The sequence below is a fragment of the Macaca fascicularis genome, chromosome 9 (genome assembly GCF_037993035.2).
Source record: "Macaca fascicularis isolate 582-1 chromosome 9, T2T-MFA8v1.1".
Lineage (NCBI taxonomy): Eukaryota > Metazoa > Chordata > Mammalia > Primates > Cercopithecidae > Macaca > Macaca fascicularis.
In genome coordinates, this window is record NC_088383.1 from 25,264,241 (window position 1) to 25,286,213 (window position 21,973).

A 21,973-nucleotide genomic window follows, 5' to 3' on the forward strand; every position below is an offset into this window, starting at 1 on the left:
CCACTGTGCCCAGACAATTCTACATATTTTAAATATTTTTCTGGAATTAATAACAATAATGACAACAGTACCTACCATTTGTTGTATGTGATTTGCCTTGGACACCATGTAATGCTTTATAAACAGTGGCATGTTTGAGTCGATGTGATGAATTTATCTCGATGTTGGTTTTGGTTGGTTATTGCATTGTGTAATCTGATTATGTGGGGAATTTGCCCAGATATCCGCTGCTCACTGAGCCAGTCCCTCCTGTATTTTATGACCTGTGAAGCCCTGTGCTGCTTCCTGCTGAGCCATACATTGCTTTTTATTGGGCTCTGAATTGTGAAGGCAGAGTGAGAGAGGTATTTACAGAGGATCCGTGTTGCTCTCCTGCAAAACCTGTGTCACGGGGTTGCTCAGCCTCCCTGGAATGAGCATCAATCAGGTGTATTATCACACAGTGACCTTGGGACTGTCCCTTCTGGTCTAAAGCACTGAGCATCTGAGTCATGAGGGTGTCCAGTGAGCAGGGAGGACCTCATGGGCTGGAGCATCAGGGCAGGGGCCATGCAGAGCAGACGCACCTGGAGCCTGACCACAAACCTAGGTATGGATCCACAAGAACTAGGACATGAGGAGAGAGACCTTGGACAGCATCAGCATATCACAAGTTAGGTTTAGGGAAGGGAGAACAGATCAGCCTATCATAGTGGGAGCTCTGTGTGTGCGTCTTGGGAGGGGAATAAGGGGGAAGTGGAGATAAAATTGTGATTGTGAGGGAGGAGTCTGCAAACTCCAGGGGGCCCAGAAATAGCCCCTACAGGAGCCAAGAGGTCAATTCTGCAGTGCCCAGGTCCTGTATTCAAAAAGGGCTCCATTTTGTTGCTACATATTCACACCTTATTTGCACTTCTCATTGGTCACTTTCATTATGAAATCCACTTCTCTATGTACAACTCACAGGGCAGGGATTCTACACTGCTGGATCATTCCAGGAACAAGATTAGGAAGCCATGGGAGTCCCACTGGTTGTTCCTGCATTAGCATCTACGAAGTTTAAGAAAGAAGGTGCCCTCTCCATGGCGCTTGGGAGTTTCCGTGGAGCTTGGGGCTTGTTTAGAACTACATCCTAGAATAATGCCAGGCATTTACCAAGTGCTTGGTAAATACCCTTTACTACATGCAATGAGTTTTTATGATAAAGAAGCAGTTAGTTTGTATCCTGCGCATTAGGCTCTGTTTCATTTTCAACCTTCTCCTGGTGCCTCTACTATCCCTACTCTCATCTGCGTCACCCACATCATGGGGTCTCTTGGCTGCTAATCTTGGTTCTTGCCATTTGAGCCCCCACCTCGCTCCTCAGGTCCCTACCTCATCCACCCTCCATCCATTTATACCCTTCTTGTCTGTCACATCTCCTGGAAGTCAGGATAGGGACTGTGGGCTCCTGTGACCTCACCAATAGAACTTGAAGAATGGGTGGAGCTTGTCTCTCCTTCCCTCAGTTATTTGGAGAATCTCAGTGGGCATTTCCCCGTGGCACCTTGACCAAAGCAAAAATATATGAAATCATCATATCCTGAATTAGTTTGTATTTTTCATTCTACTCCGTTGCTAAACACAGTAGCATAGTTGCAAATTACAGTTGACCATTGAACAAGGTGGGAGTTAGGGATGCTAACTGCCCACACACAGTAAAACAATAAAATAAAAAATTTGTGTAGAGGCCAGGCACAGTGGCTCATGCCTATAATCCCAGCACTGTGGGAGGCCGAGGCAGGCAGATCACCTGAGGTCAGGAGTTCGAGACCGGCCGGGCCAACATGATGAAACCCAGTCTCTACTAAAAATATAAAAATTAGCTGGGCATGGTGGCCCACACCTGTAATCCCAGCTATTTGAGAAGCTGAGGTAGGAGAATCACTTGAACCCAGGAGGCAGAGATTACAGTGAGTGAGCTGAGATCACGCCACTGCATTCCACGCTGGGAGACAGAGCAAGACTCCATCTAAAAAAAAAAAAATTCACGCAGAACTTTTACCTCCCCACAAACTTAACTACTTACAGCCTACTGCTGACCAGAATACTTACAGATGACATGAATAGTCGATTAACACATAGTTTGTATGTTATATATATTATATACTGTATTCACACATTAAAGTAAGCTGGATAAAAGCAAATGTTCTTAAGTAAACCATAAGGAAGAAAAAAAAATCTGTTTCCTGTTTATTAAGTGGAAGTGGATCATCATAAAAGTCTTCATCCTCGTCAACTTCATGTTGAATAGGTGAGAAGGAGGAAGAGAAGGGCCTGGCCTTGCTCTCTCAGGAGTAGCAGGGGAAGAAGGATATCTGTGAATAAGTCGACCCGCACAGTTCAAAATTGTATTCTTCAAGGGTCCACTGCCATGGTACTCTTATTGCTTCATTATTTCCTTCCAGCCTTTCGGTGCTGATTTATCATAGGCTCAAGTGAAGAGTTGGTGAATGAATGAAACTTACCTTCCAGGTTTTCCTCCATGTATCTCCTTTCCCCCTGCTCATCTCCCTAGATTGTATCCACTTGGAAAGATGGGAAACATGGTTACTATTTCCCAGGGCTAAAGGTAGAAAAATGTGCTCAGGACAAGTTTTAGAAGAGGCAACATTAGCACTATTGATACACTAGACCTGCATTTATTAAGCAGCGTCTCTAAGAAGCTGTGACATTAAAATTTAAGCCACCACACTATTTTTTCCTGAAACCCCACAAAATTGCACTCTTCATCAGGTGTATTCATTTCTTGTGGTTGCTGTAACAAGTTACCATAAATTTAGTGGCTCAAAACGCCATAATTTTTTAAAACACCATAGATGTATCATTTTACTTTTATGGAGATCAGAAGTCCCAAGTGGATTTTGCACATCAATATCAATGTGTCAGCAGGATCACCCTCCCTCTGGAGGCTCCAGAGCGGGATCCATTTCCTCACCTTTTCCAGCTTCTGGGAGCTGCCCACATTCCTTGGCTCATGGCCCCTTCTCATAGCACCTTCCAAACTCTTCTAACTCGACTTTTATCATCATAGATCTCCCCTGGAGCTGATTTCTCTGCCTCCCTCCTACACGTATAAAGACCCTTGTGATTGCCTCGAGTCCACCAGGATAAAGATCTCCCATCTCACCATCCTGAGCTCCACCCCATCTGCAAAGCCTCTTCTGCCATGTAGGGAAACATATTTACAGATTCCAGGATGAGGGTGTGTACATCTTGCAGCGGAAGCCACACAGTTACACACTGAGACTTCTCTTGAAACATGAGTATCAAAGTCAACTTTCTAATCCTTTGTTTTCTTTTCAGATGCAGAGAGAACTTGTTTATGCAAGAGGAGATGGCCCTGGGGCCTCTCGCCCCGGATCTACTGCTCATCCACCCCATGCAATTCCAAATTCCCCACCGTCTACTCCGGTGCCCCATTCCATGCCCCCCTCCCCATCCAGAATTCCTTATGGGGGCACCCGCTCCATGGTTGTTCCTGGCAATGCCACCATCCCCAGGGACAGAATCTCCAGCCTGCCAGTCTCCAGACCCATCTCTCCAAGCCCAAGCGCCATTTTAGAAAGAAGAGATGTCAAGCCGGATGAAGACATGAGTGGCAAAAACATCGCAATGTACAGAAATGAGGGTTTCTATGCTGATCCTTACCTTTATCACGAGGGACGGATGAGCATAGCCTCATCCCATGGTGGACACCCACTGGATGTCCCTGACCACATCATTGCATATCACCGCACCGCCATCCGGTCAGCGAGTGCTTATTGTAACCCTTCAATGCAAGCAGAAATGCATATGGAACAATCACTGTACAGACAGAAATCAAGGAAATATCCAGATAGCCATTTGCCTACACTGGGCTCCAAAACGCCGCCTGCCTCTCCTCACAGAGTCAGTGACCTAAGGATGATAGACATGCATGCTCACTATAATGCCCACGGGCCGCCTCACACCATGCAGCCAGACCGGGCCTCACCGAGCCGCCAGGCCTTTAAAAAGGAGCCAGGCACCTTGGTGTATATAGAAAAGCCCCGGAGCACTGCAGGATTATCCAGCCTTGTGGACCTTGGCCCTCCTCTAGTGGAGAAGCAAGTTTTTGCTTACAGCACGGCAACGATACCCAAAGACAGAGAGACCAGGTAAGGTGCAGTGAGGGTGACCGAGGGTGGTACCTGGGCCCATGTGTCACTATGGGCTGCTCTACAGGGGTCAAACCGACAGAATAAATGTCTGAGCACCCATCTCTGCAACATGCCCTGTGGATGCTGTAGGGGTTACAGAGTGGTGTCAAAGCCACCGTTGTCTGCAAAGAGTTTCTAAACTGGCAGAGGTTACAGCCATGAAGCCATGTTCAAGAAGACAGGTGCACCAACAATAGTAATCAGTTCCTTTGTGCCTCTGGAGCATGCATCTAACAGCATTATCGTTTGTATAAATCTGAATAATTTGGAAGAAAATTGTCATTAGCAGAAGCCCGATGAAAAGATCAAAAGGTCATAATAATTGATCTGCTACTGCTGAAAATAAGGAGTGGTTTTCAGTTTTAACTGTTGGAAATAGCAGTTTGTGTTTTTCCTTGTGGAATACAATTTTGTGTTCTCATCTGGTTGTGGGAAGTGGAAAGAATGTGTCTATTTTTTAAGAGGATAAAAATCTGAATTTGCATGAAAATGGAATGGCTTAGATTTAATACTTATCTAGGAGTGGTGCTGAAATCAGCAAAATTTTTCTAGTGAAAGACTCTCTGGGGATTTGAATTTCTTTTTAAATAGATATATTTTATAATTTACAAATTCAGATGCTTCCTACTCTATCTTGAAAACCTTCCAAAGTTCATATAGTAATAGAAAAGCTAATTTTGATAAAGGAAATTTCTCTAGCCTGAATTGGTTGAAAGAAGTCAACAAAATAATCATAAAAATCTAGCCAAAGAAATTGAGTCCAAAAGATGTGTAAGCATGCTGCTACCTATTGTTATATATGAATTAAAGGGTATGAAAAATAAGATGTCCAGGCCGGGTGCGGTGGGTCATGCCTGTAATCCCTGCATTTTGGGAGGCCAAGGCGGGTGGATCACCTGAAGTCAGGGGTTCTAGACCAGCCTGGCCAACATGGTGAAACCCCGTCTCTACTAAAAATACAAAAATTAGCCAGGCATGGTGGCAGGCACTTGTAATCCCAGCTACTCGGGAGGCTGAGGCAGGAGAATCACTTGAACCTGGGAGGCGGAGGTTGCAGTGAGCTGAGATCACGCCATTGCATTCCAGCCTGGGCAACAAGAGTGAGACTTCGTGTCAAAAAGAAAAAAGACAAATAAGATGTCCAGATACTCAGTTATTCAATACCTTATTAGAACCACTGCTTCTCACTAAACAATGTCAATATCACTTACTGTTACATACCATATAAAAAGAAGGCCAAAATTGTGAATGGAATGTGACCTGTCTACCTTACTATTTTCACACACAAGTCAGAAAGTCCTGAAGTCCTCTTTAGCACAGTTTTATTATGAAAGGGCAATCCCTTCTTATTTATTCAGTTACTGGGAATATCATAGCAGAAAGATTTCAGGAGATGGAAAGAGAATGAACATGAAAGTTTTGGGATCATTAATGAAACAAAAAGTTCTACCTCTCTCATGTAGTTAGAATAACAACAACAGTGACTGGCTTGATGATGCAGGACTAAGAAAATATAAGAATTAGAAAATAGTATTCATTCTCTCCTTTTCGAAGTCTTCATGAAGTGAAATTCTAAGCATCAAAGAAAGGGACTCTTCCCATCACTACAGACAGCTAAAGGGTATAGGATAAATATTTGTAGCGGTTCATTGGAGCAAACCATTGTGACATCTGGAGAGGAATCTACCAAGATGTGCCATAAGTATTGGAAGCCTGTGCTGCATACTTTACAGAAAGGATAACACACCTGTCCCCTTTGGTGGGCCGTGAGGTGCTGGTTGGAAAATGGTATGTCACTGAGGGGATGGAACTGACAGGAGCAAGAATTTAGTCCAGGAAACCGTAAAAACAATCTGTCTCTTGCATATAATGTTGAGAGCCAGAATCCATCCTCCCCATCATCCCCCTGCCTCCCACACTGACCTGTTGTAGATGGAAGAGCATCAGGAGTTGATTTTGCCATGATCATAGTGAACTGTTTCCACCCTGGTTCTTGGATGGTAAAAACCTGAATTTGCATGAAGGTAGATTAGTTTAGATGTAATATTCTTTTGGGAGTAGTGCTGAAATTATCAAAATTTTTGGCCAACCAAAGATGGTGTGCGCCTTCTTTCTAGAACCTAGCTCAGTGTCACCCATGTAATTACCACACATACACAACTTAATGTACATCCTTGAGCCTCACTTTTCAAGAGATTTAGTTACGGAGAGAAAAAAACAAACCCTCTGCTGACCTGTGGAGTCATCTCTGTATGGGATCAAAATCTTGAAGGATTTTAGCTTTTGGTGCTGTGGGTATTCTTTTAGAGCCTCCACTCCCTTTTTTTAAAAAAGATCTGCCAACCTCAGACACTTCCATTTTGTAAAATTTCAGAAAATTCTATGGACTTGAGTTTTACATGTTAGAGAACCTTTTTAGAAAATCTAAATTATTCTCTTACCAGTTTAACAAATATAAGAAAAACTGACTAAACAGATGAATATTCACCTAAAATACACTGTCATTATCACCACTGTGTTCTGACGTATGATTGTAGTTATGAATGTAATGTTACATGTTCACATTTTTCGTTCCCCATAATGTGAAATAGCAGAGGAAGAATTTTATCTCATACATCTTGCCAAGGTGACTCCCCACCTGTAATCAGCTTATCTTCAGAGGGTGGAATTGGAGTGCTTGGTTATATGTGGGCTAGTTAGATTCTCTTTTCCTAGAAACCTGCACATAGACACACAGACACGCAGAGACACACACATACCACATGGACACACAAAGACACAGACACATGACACACACGAAACAGACACACGTACACATACCCCCACACAGACACATACACACACACACTCTCTCTCTGTCTGTCTACATTTAGAGTCACTATTGCTGAAAGACCTAAACACTCCCTGCTCACTCCACTCAGACACATGTCAAAGGTGAAGAATAATTCTCTGGTCAAAAGAACTTGAGTCTGGAACTTTTGTCCTCAGCACTCCTATGTGCTTCCCCCATTGTTTCTTACATGGACAAAGTAACAAGGATGGAGCTCATGCCATACTTCTTCCTCCAAGGACAGCTCAGAATCTGGCCCTGAACTCTTTTAGATATCTTGGTAACTAGGCTGACATGTAGCATTCCTGGGGGATGTGTAGGAAGGAGGTGAATGGCACCTATCGTTTGTTGAGAGCCTTTTATGAGCCAAGCACTATGCGAAGTGGTTTCTGTACATTATATGATGTAATCATCATGACAACCCAGTGAGGTATGTACTATCGTCATCTGCATTTCACAGATGCAGAAACTGAGGCTCAGAGAGGTTAAGTAACTTGCCCGAGGCCGCAAAGCCAGTAAGTGGCATAAAATGTCCAGGACTATTAAAGAATTCTACATATTCCATACTGTTTACCACTGTGCACTATTCTGCCTTGCAAATGTGAACTGTAAGGCCCACCTTCACACAACAGAGAAGTTAATTCAGGAGTGAATTCTAAACATTTTAACCAGAATTCTTCAAAAATTGTTTCAGGACTACATGCTAAGTAACTGCTCCTAAAGGATATTTACAATCATAAACACAGAATTTGCATAATTATGCTGCTAAATATATACATGCCATTTTAAATATAACTGCCCTAGCTAGTATATTAGCACAATTATGCAGAAATAGGGAAGAAAGAGGACAACGTTCTTGGTATACTTCATTTATTCAATGCATCTGAGTACTATGTCAAAGAAAAATGTTAAAAACAGGAACATCAGAAACAATTACTGAAGCACAAAATTATAGTCCATTGTCTCATCTATGCCATGATGTTATTTAGAAATACTTAATCTGTGTAAGTATTGTTAAAGTTTTCAACCCCTTAAAGCTTAACTTCATGAGCACAGGGTCCTATAAAGAACCAATCCAATTTCTGTTGCAATTTCATAATATTATAAAGCAAATACATCTGAGAGTGTTTTTCATATGAGACTCTCAAGTAACATTTTACATCAAAGATGTGAAGCTGCAAAAACACAGGAGGGAGGCTGAGAAATCGGTGGCTGTGCTTTCTGTTGGCACCGCTGGGTTCCTATGCTGTTCTGAAGAACACTTCAATATAATAGTCCAAATAACTGCGGGACATTAGAAATCAGAGGGAAAAATTCTTCCTTCCACATTCATACTTTGAAGACATCCAGTGGTAGCTTTTTGAAGGAACATGATTTGGTAACAGCTCTGTTGACTTGAAAATAGCTCGCTCAAGACTAAGTAATTGAGTCTTGAGTCGTATATTTAGTCACATACCTTGTGCTAATGAATTTGGCATCTCTTTCTTTCTAAAGATGCTTCAGTGAGCACCTAGTAATAATAAATTGCATCTAGAATATCTGGAGAACACAGTGTCTATGGAATAACATTCACATGATGGTAGGGTTCTGCTCCCAGGAATACCAGGGACTTTGGGGTATAGTGACAGATCATAGCTGCCTTTGACTTTCAGAACAGCCATTCTAGTGTCTGAGCTTCTATAAAAGAAAGCAATCTCGAGTGATGAAGTGATTGTACCCAAGTGACTTCCATTCAGCTAGGACTCCAAGTAGAGAATAGTCCTAGTGACTAGGAGAGACTGCCCAAGGAGACCATGTGTGACAAATGGCTTAGTGCCCGAGGCTCTGTCTTCTCTAGGTTGTAAAATTACTTCATTAAACAACATCATTATTTCTATTCATGGCACATAAAACAGCCCTTAAGAATTGTAAAATTCTAGGACATTTATGTTTTGCTATTTTCTATTTGTAGTTTGGATCATATACTGTAATGTAAAATACCTTTAGTGAAATGACACTCAAAATCCAGGAGTGCTCATTGCAAAGTGACTACCTTGCCTTCGAAATGTATAATGGATTCCTCCAAATTGATTTTTCAGGACACAGTAAACTTGAACTGAGATTGTATTTTTACACTATTCTATACCTAGAGCAGCTACATTCAACAAATTAGTATAGAGTTACACTAGGAAGAAAAATTTTGCCCATTCTGAGCACCTATAGCTACAGAAAAGCAAGCAACTTGAGTTTCTGTTATGATTTTTGAGACATGCTAGACTTAGCAGAACCTTCAATGTACAGAAGGAAGCCCACATGGCAACTGGCAGCTTGTGTCTACTTTTAATCATTTCACATCACTTTCTCGTTTTATGAGAGTTCAGTGTTACTGTGTTGATAACTTTTAGGGGTGAGATGGATCCTTGGTTAAACAGTTAATCAAATGCAAGTCTAAATTTGGATTTATGTCATTGAAAAATGTTCACTATGACTGGAAGACCTTTGAATATTTCCTAAACCATGCTTTATTCTCCTAGAGGACAGTCAGATTGAATGATGGGAAAAGAAGGATTAATTGTTTTCCTTTCTTGCTGGTATAGTAAAAAGTGAGCCACATCAGAGATATCCTAAGTAGTTAGACTTAGCATCTCGGTAAAGCAGAGTTTCTTAACCTCTGCACTGTTGACAATTAGGGCCTGATAATTTGCTATAGGGGGCTGTCCTGTGCATTGTAGGATGTTGTCTTAGTCCATTCTGTGTTGCTATAAAAATACCTGAGACTGGGTACTTTGTAAAGAGAAGACGCTTATTTAGCTCATGGTTCTAGAGGCCGAGAAGTTCTAGGACATGGCCCTGGCTTCTGGCAAGGCCTTTTGTGCTGCATCATAGCATGGCAGTGGAGGTCAAGGGAGAAGTGGACTCAGGCAAAGAGGGAGAAACCTGAGGGGGATCTGGTTTCATAACAACTCACTCTCAGGGGAACAAATTCATTACTGAGAGAATGAATCCAATCTCTCAAGAGTGAGAGCGAGAAATCACTCACTACCTTAAGAACAGCGAGAGGCCCTTCGTGAGGGATCCGCCACTATAACCCAAACACCTTCCACTAGGCCCAACCTCCCAGCACTGCCACACAGGGGATCACATTTCAACATGAGTTTTAGTTGGGACAAACCATATCCAAACCAAACCATAGCAGATGTTTAGCAGCATCTCTGGCCTCTACCCACTGGAAGCCAGTAGCAAATACCAACCACCAATCCTGCCCTAGCCAGGATAATCAAAGACATCTCTAGATGTTGTAATGCCCTGCCCAGGGGGTGCAAAATGCCCCAGCTCAGAAACGTTGCTCTAAAGGAAATTTGAACTTTTTCTACTTTTAATAAAATAGAGAAATGAAAGAATACCCCATGTTCAAGCAATGTAAATGGTGACATTCATAAGGCAAGGACCAGGACAGTTATTACCTCCACTCTGCCCTCTTCCTTTTGATAAAGCAACTCATTATTGATAGAACTTGCTATGACTACCTTCGGGTCAATCAATATGCTCATCAACCAAACTTGTAATGGACTTCCAAGCCAGAGTGCCTGGGTTCAAATCCCAGTTCTAACACTTGCTAGCAGCTGGGACCTTTGACAGAATACCACATCTTGCACTGCCTCCATTTGCTCCTCTGTGACATAGAGATTATAATAGTATCTACCCCATAGGATGCAACAACTCATTGCAGTTCAGTGTGTTATGCCAGCCTGGGATATACTAAGTGGTCAAGAGTTTCTAGTCTGAGCAAAGTACTCTAGTAAGTACTACTAAACAGGAATGTAAATACACAGAGTTGGCTAGGATGAGGAACTGCCCGAAGAGGCAGGGAGAGACATTTTTTAATATAATATCAGAAAACACATAAAGGGAGCAAGGGTAAGAGAATTAAACTAAATGTGAACACAGAATAGAATGCGCTGGGCTTACAGATCCAAATTAGAATGTTTAGAGTATCAGAGCTGCTTTTAAGTTCATTTCAGGAAAGCAGTCAGGGTTGCACATCTGCTTAGGTCCAGGGGCAAAAATTCAAGCTAGGTTCAGGGCATCCTTTTAAAACTGCATCTGAGCTATAAGACTGAAGGTAAAGACAGCTAAACCAGGTATGCATGAAATCATTAGGTTATCTGTTTTGATGCCTAATAGTGCCTGACTGATTCAGCTCTTGTCTGAATTGCTTTTTCATGTAGCTGTAATTGTGAATCAATAAATGTTTATTGAGCTGCTCTTATATGCTTAGCTGTGAACTGGATGATTTGCTGCATACAAAGAAACTGAGATATGGTTCCTGTACACCAGGAACATAAACCATGAAGACAGTCATAAAATATTAAAAGCTTAATATAAACATATAAGCTTTGTCACAGTTAAGTACAGGAAGCTTCTGAGTTACAAACGCCTACTGAATACCTGTTTTTGAGAAACAACCACAATCACAGAATTTCACACTTGATATTTCTTTTGGCTTTGGTGATGCCCAGGGATGCTCTTCTTGTCACATCCAGAGTGACAATATCTCCTGGTGAGTCAGGGAGGAGAGAAGGGGACATGCCAAGTCACATGCCACCCCCAGAGGCTTGAACTCCAGAGAAAGATCTCTTCCCAGCTTCCGAAAGTCCAGCTTGGAAGTCAGGACACGTTTTCCTTGAAAACAATGAGGAACAACGACAGGGCTAATAATACATTGTAGGTTAAAGAGGCTTCCGTGGGCCAGCTGGAAATCCAACCACCATTTATTCCAAGTTCTAAACAATGAAAGTACAAGTAAACTTTTCAATGACAAGCCTGCCATAATTTGGGGTCTGCTTGTACATAATTAATTCCAAAGAAGTGATACAGACAGTAATTGCTGTGAATTCAGAAAAGGGAACATTTTCCCAAAGTTATGTGGGTCTGAGAGCCTTCATGAGAACATTGAGATGGTCTAGAATTTAAGGCATGTATGTAATGAAAGGAAAAGATGTCATTTGGGCAAGACCAACTAGTCTGTATCCAAAATTTGCTATACTTTTACCATCAAGGTACCTATAAAAATGACATCTCGATATGATGTTTTGCCAGTCTCAGAAATCAAGGCTGACCAACTGTTGTTATTTCATTCACAGGAATGGAATTGCATGGTTAAGTCATATTGAATTCGTTAGACTCCTGAGTTCAGGCAACAGATATTTGATAAACATACCAGACCAACTAACAAATTTATGAAGCTAGCTCTATTCTTACACCAGGGATACTCTGTCAAAAATGCCAATGGAATGGCAGCCACGAGGTCTGTGTGCTACTTTAAACAAACCAATCTCTCAAAAGGAAAAGGCATCGTCTGTCACTAATTAGACCAATTAAAATGTGCCTCTCTATCTTCTTTGAATATTCACGAGGTGCTGTCAATCAGAAGTCCTAAGTCTGAAACCAGAAACTTAAGCCAGAAAAAACTAAATACTGTGAGGTTCAGATAACTCCTTCCTTTGTCAACTAGAACTTCTTCAAAGAGAAGAGGAATAGCTTAAGTACAGAGTCAGCCTCCTGAAGAGATGGCAAAATCAACTTAATGCAGAATCGTGGGGTTCCCACCCAACCTAAAGATGGATCATCAAAAGAGCCCAGGAGCTGATAATCCTAGACTCTGTTGACGCACAGGACACACAGTTTAGCCTCTCTTGTGATTTACTTGTCCTTCTGTCTGGCGGAAACCATGGAGATTACACTTGTCCTTATTTGAATTCTAGACTTCATTTTTCATGAATGAAGTGATTCAAAAAATATATCTGAGTCTAAGCATGAATTCTAACTTTCAAAAATCGCAGATCTTAAAAAGTGTGTATTGAACTGGGTGCAGTAGCTCATGCCTGTAATTCCAGCACGTTAGGAGGCTGAGGCAGGAGGGACACTTAAGCCCAGGAGTTCGAGACCAGCCTGGGCAACATAGTGAGATCTCATCTCTACAAAAAATTTTTTTAAAAAATTAGGTGTGGTGTCACATGCCTGTAGTCCCAGGTGCTCGAGAGGCTGAGGTGGAAGGATCACTTGAGCCCAGGAGTTGGAGGCTGCAGTGAGCTGTGATTGCATGACTGCACTCCAGCCTGGGCGACAGAGCAAGATCCTGTCTCAAAAAAAAAAAGTCTATTGTGACAGAGCGAGATCCTGTGTCAAAAAAAAAAAAAAAAAAAAAAAGTCCATATATACTCATACAGGGCCAACTTCTATCACCAGTAAATACTTCCTCTGTCTCCTTGTCCATCCTCAAAGCTAAAGAGACCTTAGAGAATACCGTGTCCTAATACCTGACTTTACAGCAGGAGAAACAGCAAGGAGACTTCCTAAAGGTCCAAGGACAGGAGCTACTCTAGTTAAATGACATTTCGCTATCATGCTGCCTTGAGGGTGGCTCCAGCCATTGCTCTCGACCTCGCAGCCACCTGCTGGGCCAAACCACCTCCCTCTGTCATCTGACTTGCTGCAGTGGTCTCCCAAAAGGTCTCCTCACTCAGTCCCTGCCCACCTGCCGCCTGTTCTCAGTGGAGGGGCCAGAATAACCCTGTTAAAACATGAACCCTTTCATGTCCAACCTCAGCTCTGAACTCGCCATGGCTCCCCTCACATTTTGTCTTTGCAAGCACAAATAACTAAGAAGACAAAACAAAAGGGAAATGCACTAGAGAGACCAAATATAGCAATTTTTTTTCTTTTCCCCAAGAGTCCTTATTTTGTTTCTTTTGAGTCCACCCTAAGATTTACAGCTCTAAAGCAGGCAGGAGTGGGGAGTTCATTTCCACAGTCACCATGAGGTCCACTCTCCTGACGCTGTCTCTCGTTTGAAGGTAAATTAGCTGACCGTGTTCAGGTGGTCCATAATGTGAAGCAACTGCTATTCCTACCTGTTTGTACCTGTGCAAAAAATGAGATGTCACTTCCAGAACATGAATGTTCCAGATTAGCCTCAGGGAAGAGAAAGAAAATGCAAAATAGGTGATTTCATAAAGCAGGGTGTAGGCTCGCCCTGGGGAGCAGCGGCTCTAGTCACCCAGCAGAGAGCCAGCAGGAAGTGAAGTGCCTCACCCCAGATGTGAGTCACTAAGGGAGGCAGCTCAGTGCCACAGAGAGCGCTGGATCCGAGACAGCCTGCAGGCTAATTGCTCTGTTTCCCTAAGAAAATCCCTGCCTGGCTGAGCCTCAGTGTCTTTTATACTAATAAGGGGATGATAATCTACTCAAGAGTTCTGTGCAATTTTTTTTATTTTTATTTTATGTGTGTGTGTATATATATGTATTTGTATTATATTTTTATTATTTTTTATTTATATTTTATTTTATATATTATATTATATTATATATATAATTTTTTTTCTTTTTTTTTGAGACAGTCTCTCTCTGTTGCCCAGGCTGGAGTGTAGTGGTGTAGTCTTGGATCACTGCAACCTTTGCCTCCCAAGTTCAAGCAATTCTCCTATCTCAGCCTCCTAAGTAGCTGGGATTACAGAAGCCTGTCACCACACCCAGCTAATTTTTTTTCTGGAGATGGAGTTTTGTCTTGTTGCCCAGGCTGGAGTGCAATGGCGCCATCTCGGCTCACAGCAACCTCCGCCTCCTGGGTTCATGCCATTCTCCTGCCTCAGCCTCCAGAGTAGCTGGGATTACAGGCACCCACCACCACGCCTGGCTAATTTTGTATTTTTAGTAGAGATGGGGTTTCTCCATGTTGGTCAGGCTGGTCTCAAACTCTGGACCTCAAGTGATCCACCCGCCTCGGCCTCCCAAAGTGCTGGGATTATAGGCGTGAGCCACGGCGCCTGGCCATTTTTTTGTTTTTGTTTTTTTTTTTTTTTGAGACGGAGTCTCGCGCTGTGTCACCCAGGCTGGAGTGCAGTGGCCCGATCTCGGCTCACTGCAAGCTCCGCCTCCCAGGTTCACGCCATTCTCCTGCCTCAGCCTCCGAGTAGCTGGGACTACAGGCACCCGCCACCACGCCCGGCTAGTTTTTTGTATTTTTAGTAGAGACGGGGTTTCACCATGTTAGCCAGGATGGTCTCGATCTCCTGACCTCGTGATCCACCCGCCTCGGCCTCCCAAAGTGCTGGGATTACAGGCTTGAGCCACCGCGCCCGGCTGTATTTTTAATAGAGATAAGTTTTCACCATGTTGGCCAGGCTAGTTTCAAACTCCTGACTTCAAGTGATTTGCCCACCTTGGCCTCCCAAAGTACTGGGGTTACAGGTGTGAGCCACCACACACGGCCTATTTTTATTTTTTAATGTATTATTATTTTAGAGATGGGGTCGTGCTATGTCTCCCAGGCTGGAGCACAGTGGCACAATCATAGCTCACTGCAGCCTCGAAGTCCTGGGCTTAAGCAAGCCTCCAATCTCTCAGCCTCCCAAAATTTGGAGATTACAAGTGTGAGCCACTGCGCCTGGCAGAGGGCCAAGTTCTGTGCAATTTAAATGAAAATAGCTATTAGATCACTTTGTGTACTGGAAAGTTTTCTATGAACAAATGTTTCATTGACATAAAACCATGAAGCCATATAGTTGTGCCAGTCCTTCAGATCTGAGGGGGATTGTGTCCTTATCCCTGACTTGGGACTCTTTCCTGGTACCAGCCAGAACAGCCTACACAGAAATAGAATTGTGAAATAGATTAAAGGCTGCCTGGAGCCTTCCCCAAGCGCATTTGCTGTGCTGGGCAGAGCACTGCTAGAACCTCGGAAGCCAATTGTGCATGCGGGGAACACCAGGCCTGGTGGGGACTGAGCTTGGCCCTCCTGGTTGGACCTGCCTGTCTTTTTTTTTTTTTTTTTTTTAATTGCTTCAGTCAAGATCACAGACCCAGAATGGGAAGACCTATGGGATTTATGTAAATCCCTTCCAACCAGAAACTTATGTAATTCCAGGATTCTAAGTGAGGCTGGATTTCTGTGGGTAGTGGGTGTGAAAGAATGGGTACCCCTGTTTAACAAGGGGTTGGGGCCTTCTGTGATGGCTTATCCTCTACAGAATAAGGGTTTGTTCCGCCTTTTCCATGGCCTGACAAGAACTCAACTCCATATTCTCTCACTTCCTGTAATTGACCATGTCCAGGACTTTCTGACCTTGGAGAATTCACCTTTGCTCTTTCTTCTGCCTGGTGCATTCTTCCACCAAATGTCTAACTGACTGGCTCCTCTCCAAACTCAAGGCTTTGCCAAATGCCACCAACTCAGGGAGGCCTTTCCTGGCCATGACACTTGAAGTTGCAACATTCCCCCAGTCTCCCGTGTCCCAAATGTAAGTTCCATGAGGGCAAGCCCTGTGCTTTTACCACCATACCCCCAGCATCTTGAACTGTGCCTGGTCCAAGAAATATTTGTTGAATGAATGAATTTAAAGGGATATCATGAAGGCTTATACATCTTCAGTGGTTTACAGGTTATAATGTGCTTCCCTGCACATTTTTTCTCATTTGCCCTCATTTCGATGACTCTGTAGGGTGACAGCCTTTGGGACAGGTAAGGCAGTTGTTTTCCCAGTTTGATGGTTAAGGAAGCAGAGACTCAGAGATGTTAAATGAATTCTGAGTGGAGATTTGTATCTCCCCATGGATGTCTGTTAATGAACTTGAATGCAGCATGCCCCAAAATAAAGTCCTATCGTCCCCATATCAGGTCCCTCAGGCCAAAAACCTTGGTGTCATCTTGATTGCTGTCTCCTCAACCCTGCATTTGGACATCTAGACCCAGAGAACAGTGAGATCGGTACTCAGAGGTTTCCTGGCTCCAGCCATTGCTTTCGACTTCACAGCTACCCATTGGGCCAAGCCACCTCCATCTCTCACCTGACTTGCTACAGTGGTCTCCCAAGAGGTCTCCCCACTCAGTCCCGGCCCACTTTCAGCCTGTTCTCAGTGGAGGGGCCAGAGTGACCCTGTTAAAACATGAGCCCTGTCATATCCAGCCTCAGCTCAGACTTCCCCATGGTTCCCATCACACTCAGCGTCAAAACGAGAGTCCCTAAGATGACATACAAGTAGGGAGAATGCCCTTCTCAGCTGGACTGGGACAGCTCCCAGGCATCCCTGTTGTCCTTGTACAATACTTGCAATGACCAATGGCTCCCCTGCCCTCTTTCTGAAGTGTCCTGGTGTGGAGAATAAATGATGTGATTCCCCTTCCCACAAACTCTGGCCAGGTCAACCCTCTGCCCCTCTGACATCATTTCAATCACCCTCCCCTTCTTCCCTCACTGCAGGCACACTGGCCTTCCCAGCTCTCCTCAGACCTGCCAGGCATGCTCCTGCCTTGGGCGGAGTGTATATGTGAGAGTGCACCTGCTCTTCCCACAGCCTGGAATGTTCCTCCTCCAGACAGCACACATGGCCTGCTCTCTCACTTCCTTCAGGTCTTTATTCAAAAGTGACTTTCTCAGTGAAGTCCTGTGTGCTCACCCTGTGTAAAATTTCAGCTCTTCTTCCTATCTCTCTTCCCAGATTTTTTTTACTCCTTCATGTTCATTGGTGTCTAAGGTTTAGCATTTATTTTGCTAATGGTCAGTAGAATGTAACCTCCATGTAAGCAAAGAGTTTTGTCTGTTTTGTTCATGTCTATGTCCTTAGTGCCTGGAGCATTCCCTAGTATGCAGTAGGTGCTCAATAAATGTCGGTTGGATTAATGGATGAAAGAAAGGTCACACCGCTGTAAGGATGGAATCAGAGCACAAATCCGGGTTAATTCCTGGTCCACTGTTTTTGCTTCCACTAAATTGTATTTGGTCTAGGGCTTACTGCGCTTGCCCTGGAACCCTGCTCAGAACACTGCTCCCTTCCCCTTCTTCTTCTCCCTCTGGATAAATTCTACTATTCTTTTCAGCATCATTGACATCTCACCTCTTATAAGAACTTGTTCTTCCCCAGGCTATTGCTCCGTCTCCATCATCCAGGAGCACCTTATTGATAGCACTGAGCACAGAGAAACCCCACAGAATCCTGACTGGGCTGTAGCCACCATACCCAACTAAGCCAAGTCATCCAAAGCCTAGGATCAGGAAGAAAGGCATCAGCATCACTGACCCTCAGCGCCCATCATGGTGCTCATGCGCAAAGCGATGGTGGAAGTGAACTGAAATTGACATGATATCAATTGTCTCCCAAGGCCTTGAAGAAAATAAACAGCATCCCTAGGAGTATGTAAAGAACTATGTATTAGCGAGAGTACCATCATCTCCACAGCATTCCCTCTCCACATCTCATTGCCAGTTTTCATTCTCTCAACACCTCAGTGAATTTATGAAGAAAGCTTAGAAATAGCTTTTTCCTCCAGATCCTTGTAAATGGAGCTTTATTTTTGCCTGTTTTTTACAGGTGTCCTTAAATGTGTCTACCTTCATGCATTGTAAGTTAAATGCAGAACATTTTAGATGAGCCCCTTTGGCGAATAAGGAGTTGTCCCCCAACTCTGTCTCCTTGAAGATTACCAGAAGGAGAGGGCATAGGAAGAAATAGAAGGGGCACAGGGGGCCTTTTCTTCTCATTTATTACCTGCTCTGTCATTCAGAAAGCAATGTCGGTATAGCATGGGAACAGTAAGGCTGAAAAATAGCCCAGATGCAATGGAGTTCAGTTGGGATAATGTTGAAAGTATTCAGCGTCCAACCTGGGTAAGAGCCAGGAGAAATGACCAGAGACTGTTCAGACAGTATCGAAGGTGGAGAAAGTAAGGTCAGGCTGCAGACAAAGAAATAGTTTGTATGAATAAGAGAAATGAAGACAACAAAACATTGCCATACTTAGAAGGGGTTTTGCAGTTTCAGATCTAGACAGTAACACCATTCTGAGTTAGAATTCAAGGTCGGAGGATGGCTGTAAAGATTTTGAGGCTCTATAGTGCCACATTTCTGTAGGGATTGTAAGTATGGATGTTGAATCTACAAAGGATGGCAGCTGGGGTGTGGTGGATGGGAGCACAGTTCCATGCTGATCACCCAGGGATGGGAGGGATTTCCTGGATAACGGTAGGGAACTTAGGGATGAGATAGTCAAGAATTCCAAAGCAGGGGAGATGCTGAGACATCAGACGAGACAAAAGATTGAAGTGCTTTTTAGGGGAGACAGAACATACCCAGTCTTCTTGCTCATGCCATGAACACAGGGCCTAGGGAGAAGAAATGTCAGCCCTGACCGCCAACTACACCAATGTCTCCCAAATAGATCTAAATGTGTCAATGAGAAGTTAAATGTATTGGGAGTTTGGGGAACAATGTCTTTAGTTACACAGCTTTTCCACCAATAGGTTAACTTCAGGCAGAAATAGAGAGTTCATTGCTTAGAGTCACATTTGAAGCTTTACCACAAATTCAGACAATTTGAATTCCTTTGTTTTGTTGAACTCATCTGAAAACAGTCTTTAATTACTTTAGGTTTTGGGTTTTTTTTCCCTCATACCAGAGTCAGGGCATGAACAAACAAGGGCATAGCCTCGCTTTAAACCTGTTCACTATTGCATTCTGGAAAATGCCTTCGGCACTGCCAAGACTAAAGAGTTTTAGTTCAGATAGATTTCTCCCAGAAAAAAAGAAACTGACATTGTGAAAGAAAGGCACTGCCTGGGAAAGCGGGTGTTTTGCCTCTGCTGTATCCACGGCAGCTAGCACATTACCTAGCACATATTAAGGGCTCAAAAATATTTGTTGATTGACTCATTGACCATATAACACTTTCTGGTGAAGAGAGATGAGGGGGAATGAGCAGGAATACAAAGAAAAAATTGCAAAATTTAGAACTAGAAGCAAATGGAGGAACCACCTAGTAGGGACTCTCAGAAGAGCAGAATAATGCAGTTGTTACTGACTACAGTGGGTTGAGGCTGCAGTGAGCTATGATCATGTTCATTGTACCCCAGCCTAGGAACAGAGTGAGACCCTGTCCCCCAAAAAAAGTTATATAAATGGAGTCACTGGCTAAAAATAATCCCCTAACTGGTTAAGAAGGTTAATGTTTCAGACTAGGGGCTAATCACATCAGCTCGGCTAGCTGGTTTCAGCCATCTCCTGTAATACATCTTCTGGATATTTAAGAACAAATCCTTTGGGATTCTTAATAGGGGACTCGCCAGCCTCATATGTGTTACGCTATTACTTAGATATATAATAAGGACTTAATTCAGGCTTAGTGATGCCTTGATCAGTACAAAGTCCCTAGTCCAAAAAAAAAAAAAAAAATCAAGGTGAAACTTGAATCGAAAAGTTATATAAGTGGGCCAGGCATGGTGGCTTATGCCTGTAATTCCAACACTTTGGGAGGCCGATCTCGCTTGAGTCCAAGAGATCAAGACCAGCCTGGGCAACACGGTGAAACCCCATCTCTACTAAAAATACAAAAGAATTAGCCAGGTGAGGCAGTGCGTGCCTGTGATCCCAGCTACTTGGGGGGGCTGAGGCGAAAGGATCTCTTGACCTTGGTGAGTTGAGGCTGCAGTGAGCTATGATCATGCCACTGTACTCCAGCCTGGGAATAGAGTGAGACCCTGTCAAAAAAAAAAAAAAAAAAAAAAAGTTCTGTAAATGGAGTCACTGGTTAAAAATCATCCCTAAACACAGATTTTTTTTTTCTTTTCTGTGTTGCAAAGACAGAACAGACCACCAACAGTATGAATTTTGCTTCCTCTTCACAGACAGACATGGAGCTTGCAGGAAAGTTGTTTGGAGTAATCGTTTTAACACTGGAAATAGCACTTCCCTGAATGTGACTTGAGTTTTTTATTAATATTATGTTTGGATCGTGAGAAGACTCATTCAGCCAAGCTGACTTAAGACATTAAATGACTAGTTAACCATATACACTAATCACATAAATATGGTTTGTGGAATGATATAAAATGGTTTATGAAATCATTTTTAAGCCATCTTTTCAACAGTAATTGTATCAGTCCTGTCATATTTTAAACCAAGTGATATTGGCAAGAATGAGCCTAAATGTCTTTAATATTCTGATGATGAGCATGCAAAATTGCCCCTGCAATAAAATGACAGGGTTGTGTTCATTTCTCTTCTTCCGTGGCACTTTGCTTTCTTCCCTTTCAACTTTAAAACACACTTCCTACAATTTCATCCTGGGAGAAGGCTGCATAAGTTTCCATTGCTGTCATTTACTTAAACCATAAAATTGTTTCCAGATTACCAACCATAAAATGGAAAGACAATCTTATTTATGAATGTATAAATCAGATAATGTCCCCAGAATGAATCCTGAAAGCAGACACAATTTGATGATTAAATAGGAGGGAAAATGTTTTCTCATTACCGTGTGTCAAAAGAATTGTATTTTTGTGAAGTGGCTTTGGCCAAGACAGTAGAGCATACACATGTATTCGGTGCTGTGTGTACTGCCTGCTCCCACCAGGGAGAGAATGACTTCCCCTCTACTGTCAAGCATCTGAACTCTCCAGGGGGGATGTCAGATGAGAAGCCACCTGACTCAGACTCAGTATCTCTGATGCAGCATGTCTCTTTCCTGGTGACCTTGCAGGTGACATATCCTGAAAGAGGTCACCCAGGGAGCCTTCACTCCCTTCCTCACAGATACAAAAAGGCAAGCCAAGCATGTGGGTACCTGGAGTGGGTATAGCCCTTTTGTTCTAAAAACACCCCAACTCTTATGCCAGGCAGTTCTGCAACTCTGTCAATATTAGCCCTAAAGAAGAATAGGATGTTGTTTGGGAGTTGTCTCTCTCTGCACCCTAAAACTATTATCTGGTGGAAGCCCAGGGTAGAAACTGAGTACTCACTGAGCCAAGGAGCATGCCGAAGGTGTGTCTGCAGCCCCACGGACTTCCATGTGCAGATGATGTGGTCTGTGTTGTGACATTCTACAGTTCTCAACTCAAGGATGAATCAGTAGAAGACCAATGTTCTTTATCCAGAATGATTCAAGTGCTTTCTTTCTTTCCTTCTTTCCTTCCTTC

The 21,973-nt window shown here is 43.1% G+C and overlaps 1 protein-coding gene across 50 annotated transcripts in view; it reads left to right on the forward strand.

Moving 5' to 3' along the window:
* Positions 1-21,973, forward strand: part of KIAA1217 (KIAA1217 ortholog) — a 343,140-nt gene that overhangs the window by 266,054 nt on the left and 55,113 nt on the right. For all 50 annotated transcript variants that reach the window (XM_045361865.3, XM_074001214.1, XM_074001218.1 and 47 more), the window contains one exon: positions 3,325-4,157. In XM_045361865.3, coding sequence (XP_045217800.2) covers positions 3,325-4,157 — 833 coding nt within the window. The remainder of the gene's footprint in view (positions 1-3,324; positions 4,158-21,973) is intronic.